This window comes from Phyllobates terribilis, unplaced genomic scaffold, assembly GCF_046119375.1.
Source record: "Phyllobates terribilis strain yellow unplaced genomic scaffold, ASM4611937v1 Scaffold_7__3_contigs__length_470593459, whole genome shotgun sequence".
Lineage (NCBI taxonomy): Eukaryota > Metazoa > Chordata > Amphibia > Anura > Dendrobatidae > Phyllobates > Phyllobates terribilis.
The window spans coordinates 61146553-61169668 of NW_027362767.1; the positions used below are offsets into that span (position 1 = coordinate 61146553).

A 23116-nucleotide genomic window follows, 5' to 3' on the forward strand; every position below is an offset into this window, starting at 1 on the left:
AGACAATATGCATTGCTATTCATTCTTGCAACAGCCGATGAAAGAGATGAGCTGCACTGCCAGATACCTAGTATTGGACAAGATGTCGGTTTGTTTTTTTTGGGAGGGGGGAGCAGGTTTTCAATTTTTGTGCAAATTTTCATAACAAAAAGATTCCCTCCAAAAATTGCATCTATACAGTTAGGTGTACAAATATCTATACAACGTGTTGGACTGGGCCGACTAGTGGAAATGATTAAGGTAAAGGTCAAATATTTGGAATCATCCCATAAGGCGGCCCATAAGCAAAGTAGTTGAACATCCAAAAATCTGTCCCTATGCTTAACCTGTCCAAGTCGAAAACGGCATTGCACTGTGTAATTTGTGGTTAAATTGCATATGGTTTTACCGCGTGTAAAAAATGCTACTTGTATGGGCATTTCTAAGTAGGCCAAATCCCCCAACTTCAGCTGACCATCGAACATTTATTGGGGCCTCCTGACTCAAACGATGATATGATGTTGAGGCAAGAAGGATCAATCTGTTGGAATTTTATATGGCCAATCCTTATGTTTTCAGGGGAGATACGCAGATGTCAGAGGAGACTGGAGTGGGATGGAGGAGTCTGGAGATGGATGGGATGTCTGGAGAGGGACTGGGGACTCTGGAAGGAGACAGGAAGGGGGCCTGGATGGGGACAGAGGACTATGTGGGAGGATGGGGTATCTGGAGAGGGACGGGGGGACTCTGGAAGGGGATGGGGAAGTCTGGAAGGAGACAGGAGAGTCTGCAAGGGCACAGGGGAGTCTGGAAGGAGATGCGGGGCCTGGAGGGAAATAGGGGTCTGGAGGGGGACAGAGGAGTCTGTGGGAGTATAGGGTGTCTGGAGAGTGACAGGGGAGCTTGGAAGAGGATGGGGGAGTCTGTAAGGAGACGGGAAGGTCTGAAGGGAAACGAGGGGTCTGGAGGGGGGGATGGAGTGGTCGGGAGGGGGACAGAGGAGTCTGTAGGAGGATTTGGTGTCTGGAAATATACTGGTGACGGGGGAATCTGGCAGCGGCTTTCTTCCCTCTCCCTTTTGAAACCATATGAACTGTTAGCCAAGCACTCATATGTATAGGGAATTTGGGAGTGATAACGCTCTGCCGAACGCACGTTCAGTTGACGGCTGTCTCATGCATGGCCAGCTTTAGAGATAGACTTGGCGAATGATCGGCTCAAAAGTCAGCAATAGGGTTGTCTTCTGCTGGACCTTTTGGGTCCATTATTGTGCCAGCTGATGGATCCTCTTGTGGGCCAGTCCGACCCGGAATGATGCACCTATACACTCCTTGTCTATTTTCCGCTTCCATTTTGAGATCACATTGTAATAGCCTCATAGAAAATTACCGAAGAAACAAAAGTAGACAGAATATGATAATATAGCCACAAGGGGAAAACTATGATACAGAATAAAAGAGAATCTGGAAAATGAAAAGAAAGAATTAACAATATCCCTTGAAATTAAAAACCCCTTATTTTAAAAAAAAGGAATTTCTCATACCAAAGCAGAATAGTAAAAATCATAATATAAAAAGAAGCAATAGACACAGAAAACCTCGAGGGCACAGGAGAATATTAGAAAGGAGAAATTACAGCGAGAAAAAAGGTGAATATATGCAGAAAACGCACTGAACCGAACCCAATGTCCTCCAGCAAAGGTAATCTTCTTAAAGTGAACCCTTTCCTGGGATGAATTATTTTTATGCATGTTTTTCATCTTGCCAAATGAGAGCTGAAATTGCGCTGACAGAAGATTATTAGCGCGGTGATGGCTCCCAGTCCCAGGCAGACGGTTTTAAGTAATTTGAAAACAAATATTGTATTTATTGCATCTTTAGAGAACAATAAAAGGCGAAGAAAAACTTCTGTCTGGCGGTAATGAAAGGTTTGTGTTAACACGGCAGTAAAACGATGCGGCTTGTAAAGAAGACGTATATATACTGACTTATTAAGGACGCGTTAGTGTGTTTTAAAATCTAATATGGGCATTAGAGGGAAAAGTTATGTCTTCTGTGGAAAAAAATACCTTTTGTCTGTTTCCCTATGACAACACTTCTCGCACCGGGGTCTTGGGGCTTTCACTGAGACACTTCCCTTATTTCCTAGATTTGTATTTGATGCTTTGAGACTTAGAGTAACTATTTTTTATAAAGTACAGACCAAAAGTTTGGACACACCTTCTCATTTAAACATTTTTCTGTATTTTCATGACTATGAAAATTGTACATTCTCACTGAAGGCATCAAAACTATGAATTAACCCATGTGGAATTATATACTTAACAAAAGAGTGTGAAACAACAGAAAATATGTCTTATATTCTAGGTTCTTCAAAGTAGCCACCTTTTGCTTTGATGACTGCTTTGCACACTCTTGGCATTCTCTTGATTAGCTTCAAGAGGTAGTCACCGGAAATGGTTTTCACTTCACAGGTGTGCCCTGTCAGGTTTAATAAGTGGGATTTATTGCCTTATAAATGGGGTTGGGACCATCAGTTGTGTTGTACAGAAGTCTGGTGGATACACAGCTGATAGTCCTACTGAATAGACTGTTAGAATTTGTATTATGGCAAGAAAAAAGCAGCTACAGTTATATGAAAAAGTTTGGGCACCCCTATTAATCTTAAGCTTAATGTTTTATAAAAATTGGTGTTTTTGCAACAGCTATTTCAGTTTGATATACAGTACAGACCAAAAGTTTGGACACACGTTCTCATTTAAAGATTTCTCTGTATTTTCATGACTATGAAAATTGTACATTCACACTGAAGGCATCAAAACCATGAATTAACACATGTGGAATTATACACTTAACAAAAAAGTATGAAACAACTGAAAATATGTCTTATATTCTAGGTTCTTCAATGTAGCCACCTTTTGCTTTGATGACTGCTTTGCACACTCTTGGCATTCTCTTGATGAGCTTCAAGAGGTAGTCACCGGAAATGGTCTTCCAATAATCTTGAAGGAGTTCCCAGAGATGCTTAGCACTTGTTGGCCCTTTTGCCTTCACTCTGCGGTCCAGCTCACCCCAAACCATCTCGATTGGGTTCAGGTCTGGTGACTGTGGAGGTCAGGTCATCTGGCGTAGCACCCCATCACTCTCCTTCTTGGTCAGATAGCCCTTACACAGCCTGGAGGTGTGTTTGGGGTCATTGTCCTGTTGAAAAATAAATGATAGTTCAACTAAACGCAAACCGGATGGAATAGCACGCCGCTGCAAGATGCTGTGGTAGCCATGCTTGTTCAGTATGCCTTCAATTTTGAATAAATCCCCAACAGTGTCACCAGCAAAGCACCCCCACACCATCATACCTCCTCCTCCATGCTTCACAGTGGGAACCAGGCATGTAGAGTCCATCCGTTCACCTTGTCTGCGTCGCACAAAGACATGGTAGTTGGAACCAAAGATCTCAAATTTGGACTCATCAGACCAAAGCACAGATTTCCACTGGTCTAATGTCCATTCCTTGTGTTCTTTAGCCCAAACAAGTCTCTTCTGCTTGTTGCCTGTCCTTAGCCGTGATTTCCTAGCAGCTATTTTACCATGAAGGCCTGCTGCACAAAGTCTCCTCTTAACAGTTGTTGAAGAGATGTGTCTGCTGCTAGAACTCTGTGTGGCATTGACCTGGTCTCTAATCTGAGCTGCTGTTAACCTGCGATTTCTGAGGCTGGTGACTCGGATAAACTTATCCTCAGAAGCAGAGGTGACTCTTGGCCTTCCTTTCTTGGGGCGGTCCTCATGTGAGCCAGTTTCTTTGTAGCGCTTGATGGTTTTTGCAACTGCACTCGGGGACACTTTCAAAGTTTTCCCAATTTTTCGCACTGACTGACCTTCATTTCTTAAAGTAATGATGGCCACTCGTTTTTCTTTACTTAGCTGCTTTTTTCTTTCCATAATACAAATTCTAACAGTTTTTCAGTAGGACTATCAGCTGTGTATCCACCAGACTTCTGCACAACACAACTGATGGTCCCAACCCCATTTATAAGGCAAGAAATCCCACTTATTAAACCTGACAGGGCACACCTGTGAAGTGAAAACCATTTCCGGTGACTACCTCTTGAAGCTCATCAAGAGAATGCCAAGAGTGTGCAAAGCAGTCATCAAAGCAAAAGGTGGCTACTTTGAAGAACCTAGAATATAAGACATATTTTCAGTTGTTTCACACTTTTTTGTTAAGTATATAATTCCACATGTGTTAATTCATAGTTTTGATGCCTTCAGTGTGAATGTACAATTTTCATAGTCATGAAAATACAGAAAAATCTTTAAATGAGAAGGTGTGTCCAAACTTTTGGTCTGTACTGTATGTAATAACTGTTGAACACAGTAATGTTTCTGCCTTGAAATGAGGTTTATTGTACTAACAGAAAATGTGCAATCTGCATTCAAACAAAATTTGACAGGTGCATAAGTATGGGCACCTCACCAGAAAAGTGACATTAATATTTAGTAGATCCTCCTTTTGCAAAAATAACAGCCTCTAGTCGCTTCCTGTAGCTTTTAATGATTTCCTGGATCCTGGATGAAGGTATTTTTGACCATTCCTCTTTACAATACAATTCCAGTTCAGTTAAGTTTGATGGTCGCCGAGCATGGACAGCCCTCTTCAAATGATTCCACAGATGTTCAATGATATTCAGGTCTGGGGACTGGGATGGCCATTCCAGAACATTGTAATTGTTCCTCTGCATGAATGCCTGAGTAGATTTGGAGCGGTGTTTTGGATCATTGTCTTTCTGAAAGATCCATCCCCTGCAAAACTTCAACTTTGTCACTGATTCTTGAACATTATTGTCAAGAATCTGCTGATACTGAGTGGAATCCATGCGTCCCTCAACTTTAACAAGATTCCCGGTGCCGGCATTGGCCACACAGCCCCAAAGCATGATGGAACCTCCACCAAATTTTACTGTGGGTAGCAAGTGTTTTTCTTGGAATGCTGTGTTTTTTTGCCGCCATGCATAACGCCTTTTTGTATGACCAAACAACTCTATCTTGGTTTCATCAGTCCACAGGACCTTCTTCCAAAAAGAAATTGGCTTCTCCAAATGTGCTTTTGCATACCTCAGCCGACTCTGTTTGTGGCGTGCTTGCAGAAACGACTTCTTTCGCATCACTCTCCCATACAGCTTCGCCTTGTGCAAAGTGCGTTATATAGTTGACCGATGTACAGTGACACCATCTGCAGCAAGTTGATGCTGCAGCTCTCTGGAGGTGGTCTGAGGATTGTCCTTGACTGATCTCACCATTCTTCTTCTCTGCCTTTCTGATGTTTTTCTTGGCCTGCCACTTCTGGCCTTAACAAGAACTGTCCCTGTGTTCTTCCATTTCCTTACTATGTTCCTCACAGTGGAAACTGACAGGTTAAATCTCTGAGACAGCTTTTTGTATCCTTCCCCTGAACAACTATGTTGAATAATCTTTGTTTTCAGATCATTTGACAGTTGTTTTGAGGAGCCCATGATGCCACTCTTCAGAGGAGATTCAAACAGGAGAACAACTTGCAAGTGGCCAATTTAAGTTGCTTTTCTCATGATTGCATACACCTGGCTATGAAGTTCAAAGCTCAATGAGGTTACAAAACCAAAAAAAGTGCTTTAGTAAGTCAGTAAAAAGTAGATAGGAGTATTTAAAACAAGAAAATGATAAGGGTGCCCATACTTACGCACCTGTCAAATTTTGTTTGAATGCAGATTGCACATTTTCTGTTAGTACAATAAACCTCATTTCAAGGCAGAAACATTACTGTGTCCAACAGTTATTACATATATCAAACTGAAATAGCTGTTGCAAAAACACCAATTGTTATAAAACATTAAGCTTAAGATTAATAGGGGTGCCCAAACTTTTTCATATAACTGTAAGTAAAGAAAAACGAGTGGCCATCATTACTTTAAGAAATGAAGGTCAGTCAGTCTGAAAAATTGGGCAAACTTTGAAAGTGTCCCCAAGTGCAGTTGCAAAAACCATCAAGCACTACAAAGCAACTGGCTCACATGAGGACCGCCCCAGGAAAGGAAGACCAAGAGTCACCTCTGCTTCTGAGGATAAGTTTATCCGATTCACCAGCCTCAGAAATCGCAGATTAAAAGCAGCTCAGATTAGAGACCAGGTCAATGCCACACAGAGTTATAGCAGCAGACACATCTCTACAACAACTGTTAAGAGGAAACTTTGTGCAGCAGGCCTTCATGGTAAGATAGCTGCTAGGAAACCACTGCTAAGGACAGGCAACAAGCAGAAGAGACTTGTTTGGGCTAAAGAACACAAGGAATGGACATAAGACCAGTGGAAATCTGTGCTTTGGTCTGATGAGTCCAAATTTGAAATCTTTGGTTCCAACCACCGTGTCTTTGTGCGACGCAGAAAAGGTGAACGGATGGACTCTACATGCCTGGTTCCCACCGTAAAGCATGGAGGAGGAGGTGTGATGGTGTGGGGGTGCTTTGCTGGTGACACTGTTGGGGATTTATTCTAAATTGAAGGCATACTGAACCAGCATGGCTACCACAGCATCTTGCAGCGGCATGCTATTCCATCCGGTTTGCGTTTAGTTGGACCATCATTTATTTTTTAACAGGACAATGACCCCAAACACACCTCCAGGCTGTGTAAGGACTATTTGACCAAGAAGGAGAGTGATGGAGTGCTACGCCAGATGACCTGGCCTCCACAGTCACCAGACCTGAACCCAATCGAGATGGTTTGGGGTGAGCTGGACCGCAGAGTGAAGGCAAAAGGGCCAACAAGTGCTAAGCATCTCTGGGAACTCCTTCAAGATTGTTGGAAGACCATTTCCGGTGACTACCTCTTGAAGCTCATCAAGAGAATGCCAAGAGTGTGCAAAGCAGTCATCAAAGCAAAAGGTGGCTACTTTGAAGAACCTAGAATATAAGACATATTTTCAGCTATTTTTTTGAGCAGTATGTATATATACACACACAATACAGGCCAAAAGTTTGGATACACCTTCTCATTTAAAGATTTTTCTGTATTTTCTTGACTATGAAAATTGTACATTCTCACTGAAGGCATCAAAACTATGAATTGACACATTTGGAATTATATACTTAACAAAAAAGTGTGAAACAACTGAAAATATGTCTTATATTCTAGGTTCTTCAAAGTAGCCACCTTTTGCTTTGATGACTGCTTTGCACACTCTTGGCATTCTCATGATGAGCTTCAAGAGGTAGTCACCGGAAATGGTCTTCCAACAATCTTGAAGGAGTTCCCAGAGATGCTTAGCACTTGTTGGCCCTTTTGCCTTCACTCTGCGGTCCAGCTCACCCCAAACCATCTCGATTGGGTTCAGGTCTGGTGACTGTGGAGGCCAGGTCATCTGGCGTAGCATCCCATCACCCTCGTTCTTGGTCAAATAGCCTTTACATAGCTTGGAGGTGTGTTTGGGGTCATTGTCCTGTGGAAAAATAAATGATGGTCCAACTAAACGCAAACCGGATCGAACAGCATGCCGCTGCAAGATGCTGTAGTAGCCATGCTGGTTCAGTATGCCTTCAATTTTGAATAAATCCCCAACAGTGTCACCAGCAAAGCACCCCCACACCATCACACCTCCTCCTCCATGCTTCACGGTGTGAACCAGGCACGTAGAGTCCATCCGTTCACCTTTTCTGCGTCGCACAAAGACACCGTGGTTGGAACCAAAGATCTCAAATTTGGACTCATCAGACCAATGCACAGATTTCCACTGGTCTAATGTCCATTCCTTGTGTTCTTTAGGCCAAACAAGTCTCTTCTGCTTGTTGCTTGTCCTTAGCAGTGGTTTCCTAGCAGCTGTTTTACCATGAAGGCCTGCTGCACAAAGTCTCCTCTTAACAGTTGTTGTAGAGATGTGTCTGCTGCTAGAACTCTGTGTGGCATTGACCTGGTCTCTAATCTGAGCTGCTGTTAACCTGCAATTTCTGAGGCAGGTGAGTCGGATAAACTTATCCTCAGAAGCAGAAGTGACTCTTGGTCTTCCTTTCCTGGGGCGGTCCTCATGTGAGCCAGTTTCTTTGCAGCGCTTGATGGTTTTTGCAACTGCACTTGGGGACACTTTCAAAGTTTTCCCAATTTTTCGGACTGACTGACCTTCATTTCTTAAAGTAATGATGGCCACTCGTTTTTCTTTACTTAGAATTTGTATTATGGCAAGAAAAAAGCAGCTAACAGTCTATTCAGTAGGACTATCAGCTGTGTATCCACCAGACTTCTGCACAACACAACTGATAGTCCCAACCCCATTTATAAGGCAAGAAATCCCACTTACTAAACCTGACAGGGCACAACTGTGAAGTGAAAACCATTTCCGATGACTACCTCTTGAAGCTCATCAAGAGAATGCCAAGAGTGTGCAAAGCAGTCATCAAAGCAAAAGGTGGCGACTTTGAAGAACCTAGAATATAAGACATATTTTCAGTTCTTTCACACTTTTTTGTTAAGTATATAATTCCACATGTGTTAATTCATAGTTCTGATGCCTTCAGTGTGAATGTACAATTTTCAAAGTCATGAAAATACAGAAAAAGACGGATTTTGGTAAGAACTTACCTGTAAAATCCTTTTCAGCGAAGGAAGGAAGGGAGACACAGATTCTCTACTTCGTGGTAGGCGGAGCCCCATAGGACAGTCACCTCAGATTGGAAAATGACGACCGGCCCCTCCAGTATATAGGCTCCTCCTACTCCCATGTTCATCAGTCCGTACACAAGCTAAGGAAGAGCAGACCAACCAGCAGAACAACATATCCCCTTCTGAAATTTCAGAAATGAGAGAAAACAGGTTATGTAATAGAAACACACAGTCTTAGGCATACCCCATTGGACCTGACAACTGTGTAGAGCTGGCGAAACTGGAAGGAGAGCCGTAGAGCGCTAAACCCAGTCCAGAAGATCGACATCAGGAAGGAGACGCGCTGCATCTAGAAACACAACAACACACTTCTGCCCTGGGAGGGTGCTGTGTCTCCCTTCCTTCCTTCGCTGAAAAGGATTTTACAGGTAAGTTCTTACCAAAATCCGTCTTTCAGCAGCAGAAGGGAAGGAAGGGAGACACAGATTCTCTACTTCGTGGGACGTCCTAAAGCAGTACCTACTTAAGGGTGGGAAATAGAGGCAGAAGCTTCCATACCCCAAAACTTAGGCAAGAGCGCAAACCGCGCTAAATAATGGAAAACTAAATAAAGGGATAACTTAAATTACCGCCGCCTGCAGGACCCTGCGTCCCAGGGCCGCATCAGCTGAAGCACTTACGTCCACCTTATAAAACTTAGTAAAGGTGTGAACGGAGTGCCAGGTGGCCGCCCGGCAGAGCTGCGCTGCCGAGGCCCCCTGACGAAAAGCCCACGATGAGCCAATGGCTCTCGTGGAATGAGCTTTAAGTTTAACCGGACAAGGCTCGCCCTTGAGCCGGTACGCTTCCAGGATAGCTGAACGGATCCACCGAGCTATCGTGTCTTTGGAAGCACGTTGACAACGCCGACGACCTGTCGGAATTACAAAAAGGGAGTCCGACTTCCGAAAACCTTGAGTGATCGTAAGATAGAACTTCAATGCCCGCACTAAGTCCAACGAGTACAAGGCCCGCTCCCTTGGATTCTTAGGTCCTGGACAAAGCGAAGGCAACACAATGTCCTGATTAATGTGGAATTGTGACACTACCTTAGGCAAAAAATCTTCACAAGTACGAAGCACCACGCGATCCGGAAAAAATTCCAGAAAAGGAGGTAAGCAAGAAAGTGCTGCCAATTCCGATACCCTTCTCAAAGAGGTGACTGCCACCAAGAAGGCCACCTTCCAAGAAAGTAGTAAAAGTTTAGCAGAATCCATAGGCTCAAAAGGCCTATGCTGAAGGGCTTCCAGGACTAGATTAAGCTTCCATGGAGCCACAACTGCCCTCCGTGGCGGAAACTGACGTGCGACTCCGCGAAAAAAAGAACGAACATCCCTGCGAGAGGCAATAGCCTTCCTAAAAAGTGCGGAAAGAGCAGAAGCCTGTCCCCGCACAGTACTTACTGCCAAACCCCTGGCCAGACTAGATTGCAGAAAGGCCAAGAAGTTGGGGATGGAAAAACCCCTCGGGTTTCTTGAGGATCCAGAACACCATGAATAGAAAGACTCCCAAGTTCTGTGATAAATCCTGGACGTAGCTGGACTCCGGGCCGCCCGCAAGGTAGCAATGACCTCAGGCGAAAAACCGCGACGGGTCAAGATCTCGGTCTCAAGAGCCACGCCGTCAAACGAAGGGACCTCAGGTCCGGATGACGAATGGGCCCCTGAGTGAGCAAGTCCGGGCGAAGGGGCAGCGGAAACGGAGGTGCCGCCTGAAGAGACACCAGCGTCGAATACCATGTCCTCCACGGCCAGTCTGGTGCTATCAGAATTATTGATACCCCTTCGAGTTTGATCCGTCGGATCACCAGAGGCAGTAAGGATATCGGCGGAAACGCATAGATCAGCTTGAACTGACCCCACGGGGCCACTAAAGCATCCACCGCCACCGCCTCCGGGTCCCTGTACCTGGACATGAACGTCGGAACCCTGGCGTTCAGCCTGGATGCCATCAAGTCCACCTGAGGAGTCCCCCAACGGGAACACAGCAGAGAAAACACTTCTGGATGGAGACTCCATTCCCCAGGGCCCACTTGCTCGCGACTGAGGAAGTCCGCCGAGATATTCAACACCCCTGGAATGTGAATTGCAGAAATTGCTGGAACTTTGGACTCGGCCCAGACCAGGATTCGAGAGACCTCCGACATGAGACTGGAACTCCTCGTCCCGCCTTGGTGGTTGATGTACGCGACAGCCGTAGCGTTGTCCGACTGGATCCGGACTGGTAGACCGCTTAATAAGACCGTCCAATGTTGGAGGCAGAGAAATATTGCTCTCAACTCCAAAATGTTGATCGGGAGAGACGACTCCTTTGGCGACCAGACCCCCTGAATCCAGAGGTCGTTCCAAACTCCCCCCAGCCTGTCCGGCTGGCATCGGTTGTCACCACCGACCATCTCGGGGGATGGAAGGATTTTCCCACGGATAGAGTCTCCGGACGTAACCACCATCCAAGAGACTCTCGCACCCTGTGGGAGATAATGACCGAGCGATCCAGAGAAGTTAGCGATCGATCCCAATGGGTCAGAATAAGGTTTTGGAGATCCCGGGAATGAAATTGTGCAAACGGTACTGCTTCCATAGTTGCCACCATTTGACCCAGAAGGCGCATGCATTCCCGAAGGGACATTGACAGCGCCGACCTCATAGCCTGGACCAGAAGACGAAGGTTCGTCTGTTTGACAGGAGGCAGGGACACAACTGCCCGAACTGTATCGAACTGCATCCCCAGGAAAAGAATGGACTGTGCTGGCTCCAATGACGATTTCTTCCAATTGATCAGCCACCCGAAGTCCATCGGGTACTGAAGGGAGAGATCGCGAGCCGTTATTGCCTCCTCTGCTGTGGGTGACACTATGAACAGGTCGTCCAGGTAGGGGAGGATCGTAACCCCCTGTCTTCGAAGAAGCGCCATGAGAGGAGCCAGAATTTTTGTAAAAACCCTGAGAGCTGAGGCCAACCCGAAGGGTAGGGCCACAAACTGGTAATGGGCTTGACCTATAGCGAAACGCAAGAAATGCTGGTGAGCCCTGCCGATAGGGATATGCAAATAGGCATCGCGGATGTCTATCGACACCAAGAAATCGTACTGCGACAGGGTCGCTATCACCGATCGGAGAGACTCCATGCGGAACTTCCGTGTCTGGACGTAAATATTCAAATCCCTGAGATCCAGCACCGGACGAAACTTGTCCTCCTTTTTGGGGACCACAAAAAGGTTGGAATAAAAACCCTTTCCCTGGTCTTCCGGAGGAACCTGAACCACCACACGTTGCTGTAGGAGAGAGTCGACCTCCTGAAACAGTGCGGCAGCCAGTCTTGGCACGGACGGAATGCCCGTCAGACGAAACCTGTCTGGAGGTAGAGAATGAAACTCTATGAAATAGCCTGCCGACATAACCCGTGTCACCCAGGCATCTGCTATGTGGGATGCCCAGATCGACCCGAATTGTAGCAGACGACCTCCCACCCGAGAGCCCTCGGGGGGATCCCTGGCGTCAGTCAGCCTTAGCGGACTTTTTATCAACCTCCCGTCTGTCCTGACGGGACCGCTGCTTCCAGTGAGTACGAGATTTCTGGGCGGATCTGCCGGAGGATGAGGGACGACCCAATCTCCAAGAAGGCTGACTGAATCGTCCCCTGGCCCGAAAGGACCGAAGACCTCTGCCGGGCCCTGTCCTGCTGGCTGTGGATGCCACTGCCTTTTTCCCAGGCAGAGTAACATCCTTAGCTTTAGCTTTGGCAATTAGTTCCGAAAGATCTGAACCAAAGAGCTGACCGCCCTTATATGCCAGACTAAGCAATCCCTGTTTAGATACCGCATCTCCGGTCCACTGTTTAAGCCACAGAGCTCTTCTAATCGTGACTGCCGAAGCCTGAGCCCTGGATAGAATTGAAGCAGTGTCCAGTACTGCATCTCTGCCATAACACATAGCTTCTTCCATTCGCTGAAAAAGCTTTTCCACTTCTGAACGCGAAGTCCCATCCTGCCACGCCGCACGCAGCTGATCCAACCACCGCAGAGAAGCCTCACCGGCCCACATGGCCCCCAAGGCCGCTTGGAAACCATGACCTGCGGCTTCATAGATGGATTTCGCCGCTGACTCCGATCTTCTGTCCAAAGGATCCTGAAGATTGGCTCTCCCTTTAACAGGAAGCAGGGAAGACTTGGTCAGCTGAGACAGAGATATATCCACCTCAGGAGAGGGAACCCAATTAATAACCATCTCCTTGGCACAGGGATATAGGGCATCAAAAAAACGCGTTCCTCGGAAGCGTTTATCCGGACACTGACGCTCCTTCTCCACCGCTTCGTTAAGTTCCTCATGCGCAGGTAATGTAGAACGAACACGGCGCGTCTTCTGATACAGACGGGCCGACCTAGACGGTCTTGTCGGCTCTTCAGACAGCTCTAATACTTCCCGCATGTCCTTAATAAGCCCATCTACACGACCTGAAAGAGAAACAGAGCGATCCTGTTGATCCTCCTCTTCGGACTCAGAAATTTCATCAACCGAATCTGTTGGTGAATCCGAAGCCTCTGATGCGCTCTGCGAGGGAGACAACGCCACCATAGTCTTGTGGCGCTTTTTACCTCGTGACATTGGGTGTGATCTAGCTGACACCCACTGTCCCAGGAGACTAGAGAGACTATCAATGGAGCGAGTGAGCGCCTCCACTTTAACATCACTGAGCGTTGAACTTGATGTAGTAGAAGGCCTGAGTGTATCAGAGGCGTGCGACTGAACCTGAAACGGATCAGGAGACCGATCCGCACTCCCAGGCCCCTGATCCGACATGCCACCCACACCAGATGCCAGGATGTACAACAAGGATGGCAAAAAAAAGTGTAAAAGCTGCACAGCCTGTTTTCAAAACTCACTTTTTTTTTTTTTTTTTTTTTATATATGCGTCAGGCTCTGAGGGGTTAAAGCTCACCCTTAGAAAAGAGCTACCCCAGAAAGCCGAGCAAAAATCAATAGGGGAAAACTCCCTTAAACACCATGTGTTTCCCCTAAAGTTCCACTTTTTCAGAAGGGGTTAACATCACAGCAACTATAATACTACGCTGCCTTAAAGGTCAGTGAAGTAAATAGCTTTAGGAGAGAAAGCGGCAGTGCTCACGAGGACTCCTAATAGGTAGCCGAAGTGACAGCACTGACAAAGAACCCCTGCCAGAGGCAGAGGGGGTACTGCGGCGACCGCTCCTCCTGAGTGTGTCGCTTCACTTTTTTTTTTTTTTTTTTTTTAATATATATGCGTCAGGCTCTGAAGGGTTAAAGCTCACTCTTAGAAAAGAGCTACCCCAGAAATGCCGAGCAAAAAATCAAAGGGAGAAATTCCCTTAAACACCATGTGTTTCCCCTAAAGCTCCACTTGTTCAGAAGGGGTTAACATCACAGCAACTATAATACTACGCTGCCTAAAAAGGTCAGTGGAGTAAATAGCTTTAGGAGGGAAAGCGGCAGTGCTCACGAGGACTCCTAATAGGTAGCCGAAGTGACAGCACTGACAACGAACCTCTGCCAGAGGCAGAGGGGACTCACCGGTACTGCGGCGACCGCTCTTCCTGAGTGTGTGGACGGACGAACGGGGAGCAGAGAGCAGGAGATGCCGCTGGACGCCGGAGGGAGAAGCAGGGACTGCCAGCGCGTGCTCAACCAAGCACTTCCTGTCTAAGTAATGACGGCAGGAAGCCAGGAGATGCTAAGCCACGCCCCCACTAGGCCACGCCCGCTAGACCACGCCCCCGCTAGGCCACGCCCCCCGCCAAAGCCCGCGCTTATTCAAAAAACGAGGGCAGAAAACTTCCTACCTCTATGAAGGCAGGAAGCAAGTCAATAAAAGCAAGGAAACGCGCGCAAATACAGGGAGCTTCCTGCCTCAATGAAGGCAGGAAGCAAAAACGAAAAAGCATGCGCAAATAAAAAATAAAAATTACTGGCCTCCGTCTCTGCTCCCCAGTCAAGGCAGCGTCTGAAATAGACAAGAAACACACAGGCAGTACACTTGCCGTAGCCGTCAAAGATACTCTTTAGACCAAAGAGCACTTACCCGGCTGAACGCCACAGGGATCCTCAGGGATGTGTGGCGCCATGGCCCTTTGCTCCCCCCTATGGCGGAGCACGCAGGGACCCTCTCAGATGTGTGGTGTGCGCCTCCGCCAGGGAGCGCCCTGTATCCCCCGGGGCCGGCAGGCATAAGTGGGAACCTCCTCAAGGGGTACACAGAGCTGCCAGGGGAGGGTCAGGGGTCTCAGCAGCGCCGAGACCCCTAGAGACCTCTAGACCACGGGGGGTCCAGGACTCGCTGGATATAAAATAACAAACTCTTCTGAGGAGCTGCCGAAGCAGCGACTATCCTCTGAGACCTCAGATAAAAAGACTGATGAACATGGGAGTAGGAGGAGCCTATATACTGGAGGGGCCGGTCGTCATTTTCCAATCTGAGGTGACTATCCTATGGGGCTCCGCCTACCACGAAGTAGAGAATCTGTGTCTCCCTTCCTTCCCTTCTGCTGCTGAAATCTTTAAATGAGAAGGTGTGTCCAAACTTTTGGTCTGTACTGTATATATATATATGTATAGTGACAAAGTCACTGGCAAAGTTCTGGAGGGGAGATATGTAGCACTGAGGTTGTTAGCTCCAGTAATTAAAAATAGGAAAAAGGTTCCAGCAAATGAGTGGGTTAAACAGCCATCTTGGGTGCTAGGGTGATTGAACACCTGTAGAGAGAGAGGAGGTCAGAGGATAAAATCCCAGCCCTGAGAGCATTTAGTGTGGGGGTGGGCTGGAGGTGAAAGCTCTGAGCTGTTTGTTTCATACATGCTGGATGTATAGAGATTGCAGGTCTCCTGATGTGAATCCCTTTGTTAAAGGACATTGACACTTGACTCTAAGCCAGGTGGGCTAACCAGCACTATTGTATGTACTTGTTATTTCTGTTTTACCTTCTGCCGGACAAAGGCTGTATTTACATTTTCTGGTGACGTGATTTATGAGGACTGCAATAAATCAGCCGCACTTTAAATAGAAACGGTTCCTGTGTCTGCCTCTTTAAGAAGCCGAGTGAGTCGATCTACCACAATATACACACACACACATTTGATTTATATATATATATATATATATATATATATATATATATATAATTTATTTTGTTCTTTTCAGAAACCAATAGTACACATGAAAATAAGCAACTTTGTATAAATCTGATCAGAGAACTCTGCTTCTTTTTGCTCCTGGACTGATTATCATTCTCAAAATTCTCAATTGATGGGTAAAATCTGTCTTTATTGATACAAATTTTCCTATTACTGAGATAGAAGATGATGGTTGGTGCTCATAAAGTTCTATGGAGAAGTGTGTCATTTCAAAACTTGCAGTGGAATGTCTGTGTCATCCTCTAGCTCCTCCAATCTCCATCAAATTTTAAAGGCACAAACTCACATCTCTGACAACAAATTTTATCCATGAATTGAGAACTGTGTAGGCTGCCATATTGCATGTAGAACTGTGTGGCCATCATACTGTCTGTGCGGGCTGCCATACCATGTGTAGACATGTGGGCCGCCATACTGTGTAGAACTGTGGGCCATCATGCTGGCTGTGCAGGCTGCCATATTGTGTGGCCATCATACTGGCTGTGAGGGACGCCATAATGCTTGTAGAACTGTGTGGGCCATCATACTGGCTGTGTGGGCCGCCATGCTGTGTGTAGAACTGTGTGGCCATCATACTGGCTGTGCGGGCTCCATACTGTGTGTAGACATGTGGGCCGCCATACTGCGTGTACAACTGTGTGGCCATCATATTGGCTGTGCGGGCCGCCATACTGCACTTAGAACTGTAGGCCGCCATACAGCACGTAGCACTGTGTGGCCATCATACTGGTTGTTCGGGCTGCCATACTGTGTGTAGAACTGTGGGTCATCAGACTGGCTGTGCGGGCTGCCATACTGGCTGTAGAACTGTGTGGCCATCATACTGGCTGTGCGGGCCACCATACTGCGTGTAGAACTGTGGGACGCCATACTGCATGTAGAACTGTGTGACCATCATACTGGCTGTGCGGGCTGCCATACTGTGTGTAGAACTGTGCGGCCATCATACTGTTAAGAGGTCAAAGGAGGGTCCATTATACTGTGTGGCGGGCTGTGGGGAACATCATTCTGTGTGTGGGATGGAGGTGTAATAGTAAGGAAGGGTGTAACCTTCCCCCGGGACTGAAGTAGTTAGAATTACATATCCCCATAGTTAGGCACTCTCTGAACTGCTATTAGGTCAAGTTACGGGGTTAATTTCAGTGGCGCAGTCAGTGGAGTAAGGGGGAAGCATAGTGACAGGGATAGACATTGGGCATGCCTAGAGGTTAGATATAATTCCTTGTGGGGCTTCAGTACTTTTTATCAGCCACAAGATGCCCCTGCTGGGCACAGTTGTCAGTGAGAGGCAAGGCAGTTGCTAAGCGGATGGCTTAGTGGGTGGAGCCTCTGGGTAGGCTAAAAATAGCTGCAGCCGTTAGTTTTGAGTCAGTTGAAGCCCTGTCAGGGACGTGACAGGAACTCTTACTTGCTGACGTCCTGGGAAATTGGCTGCTAGGGTAGACAGGGGCTCTCTACCCTCAGACAGTGAATCCGTAGTGTGAATATCTCCTCACGCAGGAGTCCCATTAGCCGGCCAGAGAAACTCAACGGAGGTATTGTGGACCCGGGGCACTTCTAGTCTACAGGTAGCAGAGGAAAAGGGGTCTCCAGGATAAGCCGTGAGGGAGATAAAGGATCTGGGCACACTGTCGCTAGTGAGGAACCGTCTCTTAGGCTAAGGAATAATAACAGAGAGATGCTTCACCTAAAGAGGGCACCAGGGCTGAAGATGATTTTAGCACCTGTGTGGGAGACAAGAACCTGTTGGGCCTTATCCAATCTACCAAACTGTAAATATTGTAATCACTCCTTTCCCCCCCAAGTAAAACCCCAGTTATGGTTAATAACTTTGTGTCCTCTGAAATTATCACTGCCCTGGTCCCAAAAGAGAAATGTCTGGAGACAGACGCGACCGTATGGTGTGAAGTAAGTGAAGAATGTTACATGCACAGCCACACATCAGAGGGAGGACACAAATTGTCTGTAAGATGCCAAAGCGAGCAGGGGCCACAACTCGCCCACTACTACCTCGCTGGGGCACCTTACAGAGGGTCACATTGGGAATTTTGTACTGTGTGTGCAGGCCATTATACTGTCTGCAGCGTGACTATAGGGTCCATCATACTGCGTATTGGGTTCACTGTGGGGACATAATACTTTGTAAAGTGTGGGGGGGTCACTATACTTTGTGGAGTTATTGTGGCGGCCTTCATGCTTTGTGCGGGACTTTCGAAGCCATCACTTTGTGTATGGAGGGCATGCTGTGGGAACATCCTACTGTGTAGGGATGTTATGATGGGCCCATCATACTGTGTGTTTGGTGGTCACTATGGGGAAGTCATACAGTGTCTGGGGGGAACTTTCATACTGTGTGGTCTCATTGTAGCGACATTATAGTTTGCTGTGGGGTTGACTATGGGGGCCATTATGCTGTGTGGAGGGATCACTATGGGGGATATCATACTGCGTGTGTAGTAGGAGGTCAATGTGTGGAACTCATGCTTAGTGGGGGGCTGTTGGGGACTTTCTGTGAGAGCCATTATACTGTGTAGGTATGCTATGAGGACATAATACTATTGTGGAGAGGAGCATCAAAGTACGACTCCCCTCACACACAGCCATGACTTAATGCCCGGCCAGGGGGGTCTTCATTTGCACACAGGCAAAATGTGAGCAATATTCTAGGGGTTTGTAGCCGTTATTAAAAACTACAACTCCTAGCAATTCAGTTTGCGGCTTTTATTCAGGGCATGCTGGGAGTGATTGTTTCAGAACCACTGCTTAAGAATGTACAAAATCCTTTATCCGCAGATTCCTCCATCAATACTACGAAGGCGGACGGTGGATAGAGGGGGTGATGGTGCAGAGCAGAAATCTGAGCGAAGGGTACGCTTCAGCAATCCGGAGGCCATCTACATCCATGGTAGGCAAGTCTTATGCCGTTCGATAAAGGGGGTCATAAGGCTTCGGACGGCCGATTCTTTTGGTCTCTAAGAAACAAGCCTCCACCAGAGATGTCCTGCAGTGGCCCTCTCGTAGAGAACACAGAAGAGCTCCTGTGTATGGGAGAATCAGGCAAAATGGCTGTCAGTCGAAAAATGGTTCAGCGGGTACCTATCCGAAAGTTTATTGGGGGAGCTTTAGAAATTTCAATGAAAATAGGACTGTTGACAAGTGTGCATTGTATTCTATTGTCTGAAAATTAGCTAGATCTAGAAACTTAGTTCATCAATCGATATGTTACAGATCTTACAGCTCAGACCTACCAATATATAACATATATGGTCAAGAAGGCTTTTTGGGTTCCCATGTAGGCACCAGAATCCAGGTACATTTCCATCCCTTATAGCTATGTCTCTGGATGTAAAGGTTCATGGTGTAGTTGCACCTAGGTCCCGGTGTCTGAAGAATCTCAGTGGTCCCACAGCCACATGTAATTATTGGTGGAAATTGTTGGGGAACCCGACTTGTAGGAGATTTGTAGGAGCCAAATACATTTTTGGTTGATTGCTATATCAGTCTACAGGAGTTTGAAGCCAACCAGTGTATGGTTCCAAAGCTCCAGGTTTCGAAGCAAAATGCTGCCAACCAGTAGGGTTTCCATTTTTGATGGATCAAATTTAATGTATGATTTCTTGGCCAAATGATATTGATTCCTTCTTGTTTTTGCAGCCAACGAATGTTGTTCCGGCAGCTTCCATCGACCTCTCATCATCGGTGTTTGCATCTTGACAATCATGGGACTGATTCTCTATTGTCATCATTCGCAGCTGGGATCCAAAACATTCAATTCGGGTTTTGTAGTCTTCATTCTTCGCCTGAAGCACAATGCAGCAATCTTCTGGAATTTCTTAAAAAGAGCAACAATAAAATAATGGCCAAACAATCTCCGAAGACTACGCAAAGCTCTCCTCACACAGCTGCAACAATACGTCAGCTGAAAAAATATTCTTTCCTAATTTTCAGTGATGTCGTCTTTTCTTATGGTCACATTAGAAGTGTTAGAACAAAATGTTTCTTGCCTTCAACAAAGGACCCAGTAAGATTCCACAGTTTTATTGGACAATTCACTATAGAAGGCGTTGGATACTTATTGGTTTGGATTGGAAAAAAGTTAATATGAACTGTGAGGTTTTGAAGACTTTTGAGAATCCTGTGAATGAAGAGTAAAACTTGATCTAAGAGTGACCAAACTGAAGCTTTACCATCTTTCAGCTTTATTTTTTGGAGATCTAGCTCATTGGGAAGTACAAGAATTGTAGGAAAGAAAGGAAGAGGAAGACCAAGTTTCTCATTGATCTTCTGTAATGGACTTCATCTTTTTACTTTTTTTTTTACTAAAGACCCAAATAAAAGACAGGACGTTCTCTGGAAAATCACGGCCAAGAGAGGAAACCGAGACACATTCAGTGATAGTACAGTTTTTTTTGTTATTTTACAATATTCATCAACTAGGCATAGGGTAGATCAATAAATCACTACTACTACTGGGGGCCCAATGCCACAACTTTTCTTTATTAGCACAGGAGCAGAGAACGAAAAGGCTATCAAATTGCAAACAAGCAATTTAGAAGTGAACAAAAAGGAAGCTCCTGCACTTATTGTGCTGGCAGCATACAGATGAAGGACTGCCCACTCAAAAAAGTGTCTGGTGAATTACAGAGTATGAGAGTTGGGATAGTTCTTGGCTATATTACACTGGTATGTGCTCACAAACTGGTAACTGGCCATAAATATATAATTCTTTTCCCGGTTTTAAATAAGTGGGCGTAATCTTCAACTCTTCCGTGTAGGCATCTTCTTGGGGACCACGCCCAGTTGGCCAACAAGACTAGATTTATATAAAGGGAAGAAAAGGCCATATCTCAGGAGCTGAGAGTCACAGAAACAAAAGAAAAACATCTCAGGATTCAGGAGAACAGCGGGATTTACACCAGGTATAAGAAATTACATATTAATGGCAAGTGGAAGATCCTCTTTTAAAAAGGTATTGCCTGGTGAAAAGAAATTATGAAATTATCACCAACCACAGAATAAGGAATAAGCTATGTGTTATTAGTGGGGGGTACAACTGGTGGGAGCAGCACTGATGGGCAGAATGGGGCACTTTTATCCCCATGGGGGGGGGGGGGTAGTGGTGCACATGCTCGACCGCCGCTCCATTCATTCCCTGGTAGCCGGTAGCCCTATAATGAATAAAGGAATGTATGTAATAGTGGTCAAGCATGCTCACTGCTACATTATAACCAAAATAAAACTTCTCGTTCTCCCGATCGGTGTGGGTTCCCAAGGATCTGTAGGTTGTGACCTATCCTGTGGATAGATCAGGGCCGGACTGGGACTAAAATTCAGCCCTGGCATTTGAAGGTACACAGGCCCAGTAAAGGGACATGCCCTTCTGGCAATTGACAGAAATGCCAGATGGCCAGTCCAGCCCTGGTCCGATAGATGATAACTTCTTTTCACCAGACAATCCCTTTAAGCATATCTTCCATAGAGTAGAGAAGTACGAAGTAGAATCATAGCTGCTTTATACAACTCCTTCTCCTGGTGAGAAAATGATGAATGTTGCATCACGGAGGTTGAGTGGAAATTTAACATACGTATATTTCTTTAGAGTCCGTGCTCACATAATCCAAAGGAAGACTATGGTCTGTGGTCGCTTAGGTGCACGCCTGCATTACAGATCCGTAAGTGGCCTCACAATGACTTCACTTGTGACAGATTTCTCTACCTGCGGATTTGCAAATGAAAATCTGCATCGGACAACAGTAACGGTCAAGTGGAGATATTGTTATAAATCCAAAAAAGACGTCGTCAATGTATCAGTCATCGTTTATTTCAAGTATAAATGGCGATATTCTCTTACTTTACATACGGCTTTGATACAAGCAAAATCCGGTCTGGAAGTGACAATAAATAATATTACCATATGGCTATTTGCAGTACATGTAATACTTCATTTTGCAGCACATTATAAGCTGAGCGGTAGCTTTAGCAGCGTTACAATCATCAGGATTCCTATACCAGTTAGTTTCTACAATGCATGCTAAAGAAAAAAGTCACAATTTGGTAGATTATATACATATATAAGTACCTGTAGGCAAAGTATGAGTCAAACACTACAGCATTGGTACTTTTTAAAGAGACACAATAGCCTTAGAGAACCTTAAAGGAAACCTGTCGGTAAGTTTTTTACAAGAAGAGGTAGTGGTACGACTTGTCGCCCAAGAAAAATTATACCTTTTTGTACAGATCCAATGTCCCAATCAGGAGGAATCTAGTATAGAAGTCATATGCAAATCAGGCTGGAAGTGCACTGGGGGTGTGGCACTACACTGGGAAGAAGCAACCCCCAGTGCACTACTTCTAGTCTGATTTACATACAACTTCTACGCTAGAATTTTAATATTTGGCACAGAAGGTCTCTATTAAAAAATGTATTTTTTTTGTTTTGTTTTGTTTTGGGGGGGGGGGATACTACTTCCATATGCAAAATGTGCAGACCCTCCTGCAACTTTAGCTATTGATACTTTTAAAGATATGTCCAATATGACACCTTGCTCTAAGGGAGGGGAAAGGTTATAACTGATGGACTAGATAGGATATTGCATATAAACATAATTCTGTACATCGGGCTACAAAACATAGAAAGGGAGCAAATACAAAGAATTTGTAAAAGTTGAAGGAAATGGTTTCCCAGCTGAAAACATAGCAGCCTCTCTGACAGTCGCCCTTGCAGATATGCTTAGGTCACACAAAATATATAGTAGCGCAAGCACAGCTCAGAAATATATACAAATTTCTTGGTTGCTGAAGAGAAATTACTTATTTTGCAGCTCCGCTATTAGTACTAACCCTAACTGTGATCATACTGCGTAGGCGCCATACACCCCATCACGCAAGGTAGAAGAATGGAGACGAAAAAACTACCCATCACTCGTTTATTTACGGTAATCTGCACTGTTTGCCATATTTGTGGTCACTGCCTCCTTCATGATCAACATCCTCCTCTTCTGCTGCTGTCATCACCATCTGTGATCTTAAAGTGGGGTTTATTCATCAGAAATTGCAAATGCGCTGCTAAAAACTAAGAAATTTGCAGTTTACATTTTATTAAATATCTTTCAGTTCTTAGGAATGGAGTGAAAATAAGGTGGCCTGTAACCGAGGAGGTAAACTATCAGGGGTTGCCAGACTCCTAGGAAAGGAGGGCACGCTTGTAAGCACTACTCGGAAGTTGGGGCCATCGTCAGTCTCCCCTATGCTTCTCCCATGCTGCAGAAGCAAAGCAAGAGTGTACCATTCGGGCCATCGGTGCAACAATGCTTCT

General features: G+C 45.7%; 1 protein-coding gene across 1 annotated transcript in view; it reads left to right on the top strand.

Moving 5' to 3' along the window:
* Positions 1-22069, top strand: part of CUNH14orf180 (chromosome unknown C14orf180 homolog) — a 94173-nt gene extending 72104 nt beyond the window's left edge. The window contains exons 2-3 of the mRNA XM_073638637.1: positions 18595-18706; positions 19456-22069. Coding sequence (XP_073494738.1) covers positions 18595-18706; positions 19456-19658 — 315 coding nt within the window. The 3' untranslated portion in view covers positions 19659-22069. The remainder of the gene's footprint in view (positions 1-18594; positions 18707-19455) is intronic.
* The last annotated feature ends 1047 nt before the right edge of the window (positions 22070-23116 follow it).